The following is a 7,428-nucleotide window of genomic DNA, read 5'->3' as shown; positions in this document are numbered from 1 at the left end:
AATTGTAGGAGATAGAAAAACAAGTTGAGGGACGCCTGGGTGGCTCAGTTGGTTGAGCAGCTGCCTTCGGCTCAGGTCATGATCCCAGCGTCCTGGATCGAGTCCCACATCGGGCTCCTTGCTTGGCAGGGAGCCTGCTTCTCCCTCTGCCTGCCATTCTGTCTGCCTGTGCTCGCTCTCTCTCCCTCTCTCTCTCTGCAAATAAATAAATAAAATATTAAAAAAAAAAAAAGAAAAACAAGTTGAGTCTCACTATTCATGGTCCTTATATTCTGTAAATTCGCCCCATGCACTGGATGAGGGATGCCAGACCCCTGCTTCTGGGGAAATGCAGGGTCACGTGCCTGTGCGCCTCTGATCACATTTCATCTACCATCAATATGTAACCTTGTTTTATGGACGCTTCTGTTTAAAGACATCTTATTCGATATACATTGTTGATTTCATCGACACTGAACTCACAGCCAACAGCAAAGAACTCAGGCTGGAATGAGGCTTTTGGAAAGCACCGGTTTAGATAAGACACATCCCAGCTTCCTTGCACTTTGCAACATTAGCCAACTCTTCCGTGCCACCTTTGGGGGTCATTTTAAACAGCGAAACCACTCAAGGAAAAGCACAGAAATGTGACAATGTGGCACCCAATAGGCTGTGACAAGGACACTTGTTTATGAGGCTGAAACAAGAAAGCAGAACGTTTCAGCCTCAGCTGGAAAGATGCGTGACCGATGATCCCAATTTGGGGCCGCTCTGAATCACGGAAAGCGCTGTATTGATCTGGGGGTTACAGATCAGTTTGAGCTAGCAGGCAAATTTGCAAAGCAGCACCCATGAAGGAGGATCAATTGCACCCTCATTTGGCATCAAATGTGGTCTAGGCCCCCTCCTTATCTAGGAGGAGCAGAACATGAGATTTAGGCCAATTACGGAAAATGGAAGAATCTATCATCTTCCCCCATATCGAAGGTGTAGGACCTGAGTGTTGCACCCTACCTCCCTGTAATTTAGAGGAACAGAATGGCAGCCCCACGAGGGTAGGGATTTCTTTCTGTTTCGCTCCTGCTGTTTATTGTCAACAGCTACAACAGTGCAGCATGACCAACGCCAGTCTTTGCTGAATGAACTAAGCAGTGAAAATCACCTTCAAACCAATACACAGGGATTAAACTTCTGCCTATCATTTGGTTCTGACGGTTACAATTCCACAATTTTTGTCACTTGACGTATATGAAGAGGAAAGAAAAACAACTCAGTTTTCCAGCTCTTGGAGAGGTTTGGGGTAAAGGACTCAGAATGGCAATACCAAGGACAGGGAATGAATGGTGTGAGTCCCCTCCCTGGCTGAGTGGACCCTGAGAGTAGATAAGGGAAATGTCTTCCACAGCCACACGGAGAAGGACACACCGGTAGCTGGGTAAGATGCCAGAGCTGCTCTGGGGAGCAAGCTGACCTTACGTGCCACGCGGAAGAGTTCCGATAAAGGGTGCTTAGGTGATAATTGACATCTCCTCCCGGTCTCTTCTTTCAGACACTGCACTGACGACGCTTTTTAAGTACTTTAGGAACTCCGACCTGATCTCTTCAGGGTCATCCTCCAGATTCGAGTGCACCAGCTTCAGCTTGTTCAAGGGGGGCGCTTTAAAAGGAAAATAAATGTAATTAGGCATGAACCTTTAAGGAGGGCCCCTTTCTGGCTCCCAGTGAGCTGAGTCTTATTGAAGCCAATCTGCTTAACTTTCTAGAGGCCAAACATAAAGTTGTGTCCTGCCCGCCATGATTTAACAGAGGAAGAAACGTTTCACCACAGGCCAGGGCAGGTGAGCTCAGCATCGTGTTCGGCATACAGTAGGTGCCCAATAAAGAGTGCCACCACACTGCCACCTGGTGATGGGATAACAACACTACAAGCCACTTTCCCGTCTTCTTATACCAGAAAGGAAGAGATTTCGGAGTATTGCGAGCGGTCTTCCATGAGCACTTCGTCACTCTGTCTTGGTGTGTGTCACATGCTAACTGGGAGTTCTTCCTGAGACAAGACCAGTCAGGAAAGAATGTCCCTCATTGTACTAATGAGTGGCTAAAACCAGATTTTTTTTTTTTTTTCCTTCTTGGTGTCTCCCTGTTTTTAAAGTATCTCTGGCCTGGCCTGGCTGCTAGGACAGATCTTCCAACCTGGAGATTCCAATTTACGTGGTCAGAAGAACAAAGAACAAGGACACAGGTGGCACTCAATAATTGCACAGAGCTGCTGGGTTCAAAGACACAGGGACAATATAAAATTGACCAGAGCACTCAAGACAAGAGCAGAAAGGAGAAAGGGCAGTGTCCTCACACAGAGACGGGCTTCCTTTATCGCTTCCGGAGCCTGGTTTGTGGTGTGCGATCAACAGACACTGGGTGTCTTGGAGGAGCTGCTGCTGGACGAAGCAGGAATACCACATCTCGATTTCCTTCAGGTGGCTGGGGAGGTCGGCGTTGAAGACGATCACCACCCCGTGCGAGTCCTTCATCAGGGCTGGCCAGCAGGACTCGAACCTGTAAGGCAGAGGAGGGGGCACGGTGAATGCCAGGCGGTTCTGGTTTCTAGCTGAGGCCTTTAAAAATAATGTCTTAGGGTTAACTGACGGATGACCTGTCATGGTGTCAAAACCCAATCGTTCAGGTTTCAAGAGCCGTGCATGTCACCAAATAATTGATCATGCCCCTAATACATGCTAGGAAGTGTGCTGGGCCAGAGTCCAAGGTGCTTGGCGGGCAGCTGAGTCTTGAATCATTTGACGAAGCCAACCCCTTTTAAAGGAAACGTACTTTGGATCACCGCCACAATCCCACAGCTCAAATTCACAGCCCGTGCCTTTGGCGTTGCTGGCCACGTGTGGGTTCTCAAATTCCAGGATCCTAGAAACAAAAACAATAGTTGCATCTCCGCTTTGGGAAGCGTATACTTGGGGAATGCCACTGGCACCAAAAGGGGGGCAGTGGGCCTCTCTGGGAAACAGATTTGTCGGGGCTCACCTCACTCCTTGGGTTGGGTTGTATTCGGTGATGTCAGAAGATTCTGTCAGGAAGTTGGCCAAAACGGTTTTTCCACTCTGTGGAAAAGATAATGAAAGGTTTCTGCTGAAGAGCAGAAAAGTAAACCATAAATGCGCCCTCCGATACCTGGCTCGGAGCTGGGTGTGATGGCGTGTAGGCCACGGTCATGTGAGAGTGCCAAGGCAGAGGGTTCTCTCTGGTTGGGCAGGCCTTGCTGCCTTATTGTATGTGGTGAGCGCAGGCTGGTCTGGGACCCAGCATGCATGGGGTTCTAATGCTGGCTCTGCCTCTGGGTAACCTTCTTAACCACACTGATTTCCCTAGCTGGCTCTCAGTTAACTTATCTGAGAACAGAAAAAATCGTTAGTGTGAGTCTCTCTCTTGCCCTGTGCCTCTCCACACCAAGAAACCAGTCTGTCACAGATACGAAGCCACTGAGGCCCAGAAAGGGAAAGGGAGCTCCCCAAGGTCACACAGAAGTTCAAGGTTAAAGCTGGGTCCCACAGTGGCTGGCCGTGCCACACTCTCACACAGGACTGTTTCTCCTTCTAGATAATACAAGTTATATGCAGTCCTATTAACAAGACAGCCCTCCTGGTCCTTCCGCCCAAAGTAGCCACCTGTCCATCCATTCCATTCCCTCCCCAAAGGTGGTAACTATGATCTGTTTTCAGAGATTTTTCTGTACATTTGTATCATTTATTTAGGGGATATTGTATATGCTTGGATGTAAGACGAGGCGTTTTTTTCTCTGCAAATTATTCCTCAGATGAAAGGGAATCTCTTACACTCGAGTCCTTAAAAATCTCTGAAATTATGCCCTGCTCTCGCAAGTCGTTTTTTTTGAACAACTGCTTGACTAGAATCATTTCAATCGATGACAGTTTTGGAGGCTTACAGAGGTCACTCGACAGATTCAGAAAAAGGAGGGGGAGGGTCTTAATCTCGCTTTAGTAATTCTTCCTGAGTATATAGCCTCACAAACTAAACGCCACTTCAAAGTTACACAGTTGAGGGGCACCTGGGTGGCTCAGTCGGTTAAGCCTCCGCCTTCGGCTCAGATCATGATCTCAGGGTCCGGGAATCGAGTCTGGTCAGGTTCCCTGCTCACTGGGGAGTCTGCTTCTCCCTTTCCTCCTGCCCCCCCGCCCCCAACTCAATAAATAAATCTTAAAACAAAACAAAACACAGTGAGTGGTTATGTTTGTGGAGACCATGAATATTTAACTACAGGATAAACGAATAAAGCAAATGTCATGGGAATGGTTCTTGGGGCTGGGATATAGTTGTAGAAACGGGGTCGTACACAGGTTCAAAAAATGCTCATATTCTAAACAACTCAGATGGCGTGCTTTGTCATGTCTTCGTCTTTTTTTTTTTTTTTTTTAGTTTTATTTATTTAAGTAATCTCTACACCCAATGTGGGGCTCAAACTCATGACTCTGAGATCAAGAGTTGCACACTCTTCCGACTGAGCCAGGCAGGTGCCCATCATGTGGCTTAAAAATAGCTTCGGTCATAAAATCAACTCGGGTGTCAAAGGTGCTGGTGAGGAGCTAGCATTTTAAAGCTGTGTCATGAAATACAAGTAAGGAATAAAGCAGCATTTCCAAATTAATATATGTCTTTAATGTACCTTTAAAGGTGTATATAGCTACATGAATACATAAAACATTATAGAAGTGTATTTATATATTGCATCAGTGCCCTTAAAGTTTATGTATACATATTGGTCAAAACCAATTGGTTGAGGGGGAGGGTTCTTCTGGGAAAATGAAGAAACTGTGAGGCACATCGGGTATCTTTAAGTGTCTACCTTGCCAGGAGCTGCTGTACACAAGATACAGTAGTGTTTAACACGAGGCTAAAAAACAAGCAGATAATGCCACAGGGACTTTGAATTGGGTGGTCAGGGAAGGGTGGAAGGGTAAAGTTTCCACTGAGACTGAATGACAAGGAGTCAACCCAGCCTTCCAGGGGGAGGGAAAAACTAGTTGAATGGCACCAGGTCAGGGCCCAGCATGTTAAAGGAATTGAAAGGTTGGCCATGGGGCGCCTGGATGGCTCAGTGGGTTAAGCCTCTGCCTTTGGCTTAGGTCATGATCTCAGGGTCCTGGGGTCGAGCCCCATATTGGGCTCTCTGCTCAGCAGGGAGCCTGCTTCCCCGTCTCTCTCTGCCTGCCTCTGTGCCTACTTGTGATCTCTGTCAAATAAATAAATAAAATCTTTAAAAAAAAAAAGGTTGGCCAATCTACACAGTATTGAGGTAGAGGGGGATATGTGTATACGGAAATACACTTTGTTGTTGAAGCTGGGTGATGAGTACCAGGAGTTCCTTGTTTTTTTTCCCCTTATACGTTTGTGAATTTCCATTAAAAAAAAAAAAAAAAGAAGATATTTATGCTTGGTTTACTTCTCACAATTCTATGCATATTGTTATTACTTGTCTACTTCACTCACTAGTTTATGTCTTGGCAAGTTCTCCATGTCACTCCACACAGACGTGCCTCCTTTTGGGTAACTGCTGGGGTCTTCCCCCATAAGAATGTCCCTTAGTTTATTGAGATGTTCTCTTATTGGTGGGCACCTAGGGTGTTTCCAGCTGTTCAGTATCGCTCAGTATCCCCTCTGGGGAACCTAGGTAAGGTCCAGCTGCTGTAGATTTTGAGAAATGCTGAGTGCGGCCCTGAAAGCTACGCATGTCTTATCGTTGGATAACTGGATTGCCAGTAAAGCTGTTAGCAATCAGCAGAATCCTAAAGTACTCATTTCCCTACAAGCATCCTCATGCTTCCTTGTTATCAGAATTCTAACCTTTTTTCATCCACTCCGATGGGCAAGTAAGTGTCATCTCATTGTTTTATTTATTTTTTAAAAATATTTAATTTATTTATTTGACAGATCACAAGTAGGCAGAGAGGCAGGCAGAGAGGGGGGGGGGGAAAGCAGGCTCCCTGCTGAGCAGAGAGCCGGATGCGGGGCTCGATCCCAGGACCCTGAGATCATGACCTGAGCCAAAGGCAGAGGCTTAACCCACGGAGTCACCCAGGCGCCCTGCATGCCGTGTTTTTAACAAGCCCTTCAGGCCACTGGGATGCGAGCTTAAGACGGAGAGTATTCACTATTTCTACGGTGGTTATTTGACATTAAGCTTTAGTCCATGGGAATCTTATTCCTATGTATGGTGTGAGGTCCACGTCTAGATTCAAGCCCACCACCACCACCACCACCACGCACACTGCGAGCGATCCGTTCAAACACCACGTGACAGTCCCATATTTCCTTTCCTTTTCTTGTCCCACAGACATGTTCATTAGGGCCAACCTGAGGGGCAAAGGAGACTCGTGGGACTTAGACTCTGATTCCAAAACGCGACTCACTACTTTCAGGACTTAGGGTAACGGAGTGAGGTCTGGGGGGAGGGCGCCGAGTTCACGCTGCGGCCAGCGTCGCCCACGGGGTGGGACAGGACTCCCGCCTCCTGGGGGCTCCCGGCGCAAGGCACAGTCCCGCGTCGCCCCGCGCCCGCCCGGGCCCCCGCCCGTTGCCCCCGCCGGCCGGGCCTCACCTCGCAGGGCCCGACGAAGAGGATCTTGGCCTTCAGCATCGCTGTCTGCCGCCCTCAGGCCTGTCAGAGCCCACCAGGATGACCGGAAGCCGCCGCGCAGACTGGCTGTCTCGGTTTCCACCGCGACGGGAGCGACCCGCGGGGGCCGACGGGAGTGGGCGGGGCGCGGGGCGGGGCCGCGGGGCGCGGCTGGGAACCCGCTTGCGCTTCGGGGCTGGAAGCCGACATGCCGGACTAGAGGAGGGGTGGAAGGGAAGCAAACCACCCGGATCCAAACTCGCTTCTGAGCCCGGAGAGCCGCAGAGCTCACGAGTGCCGCCTCCCTTTCGTCGTAGGCTGGGGACAGGTTGCAGTCCCCTGATGTGTGCTCCTCCCTGTAACCCCAGCTCAGACTGGCCATGATGCTGGTGAGCTGGGGTCGGGAGCTGGCCTTCGGATGCCATCGTCACTCCGGCACGATACTGTCTACATGGTGATCGCGTTTATCACGGCCCCGGCCCAATCTAGAAAAGGTCAGAGACAGATCGAGCCTCCGGTCTCTGAATGGGTTCACCACTGATGGTCCTTTGGGAGATGTGGGGAGAAAACAAAAGGATAACGCCCGGCCTAGGTTAGTGTCAGTGCGGATGTCTGGACGCTTCGCTGCAAAATTCATTCATTATTCGTTCAGCCTTAAATTGTCGAGCCCGTCCAGAATTTGGAGAGACCATGGACACAAATGAAGTGTCCAGACAAAATTTGCTGGCCCCAGAGAGTGTTGGTATGACAAAAATACCAAAATAAATCCAACACCGTGTCTGTAACTTTTAGTTACATAGTCTTTG

At 48.9% G+C, this 7,428-nt stretch overlaps 1 protein-coding gene across 2 annotated transcripts; it reads right to left on the bottom strand.

Annotated features, from left to right (window-relative positions):
• Positions 1-238: 238 nt before the first annotated feature.
• LOC111146038 (intraflagellar transport 22) lies at positions 239-6,721 on the bottom strand. Of its 2 annotated transcripts, XM_022501408.1 has the most exons (5): positions 6,605-6,721; positions 3,016-3,092; positions 2,809-2,898; positions 2,333-2,535; positions 239-1,636 (listed from the first exon to the last, which is right to left on the bottom strand). In XM_022501408.1, exons 1-5 carry the CDS (start codon positions 6,641-6,643, stop codon positions 1,488-1,490), a joined length of 558 nt encoding a protein of 185 aa, XP_022357116.1. In that variant the 5' UTR covers positions 6,644-6,721; the 3' UTR covers positions 239-1,487. The 2 variants fall into 2 exon arrangements, with proteins under 2 accessions (XP_022357116.1, XP_022357117.1); XM_022501409.1 differs by lacking the exon at positions 2,809-2,898.
• Between the last annotated feature and the right edge of the window lie 707 nt (positions 6,722-7,428).

Source organism: Enhydra lutris, unplaced genomic scaffold (assembly GCF_002288905.1).
Source record: "Enhydra lutris kenyoni isolate GAN:26980312 unplaced genomic scaffold, ASM228890v2 scaffoldscaffold13, whole genome shotgun sequence".
In the NCBI taxonomy this organism is placed as follows: Eukaryota; Metazoa; Chordata; class Mammalia; order Carnivora; family Mustelidae; genus Enhydra; species Enhydra lutris.
Note: the sequence above shows the minus strand (reverse complement) of the source record. Positions and strands in the feature narration are given on the sequence as shown.

Coding starts and splice junctions, on each gene's coding strand:
- LOC111146038 (XM_022501408.1), bottom strand. CDS start 6,643: ATGCTGAAGGCCAAGATCCTCTTCGTCGGGCCCTGCGAG. Junction 3,093..6,604: donor TCTTCGTCGGGCCCTGCGAG/GTGAGGCCCGGC, acceptor TCTTTTCCACAG/AGTGGAAAAACCGTTTTGGC. Junction 1,637..2,332: donor TAAAGGAAGCCCGTCTCTGT/GTGAGGACACTG, acceptor TTCCTTTTAAAG/CGCCCCCCTTGAACAAGCTG.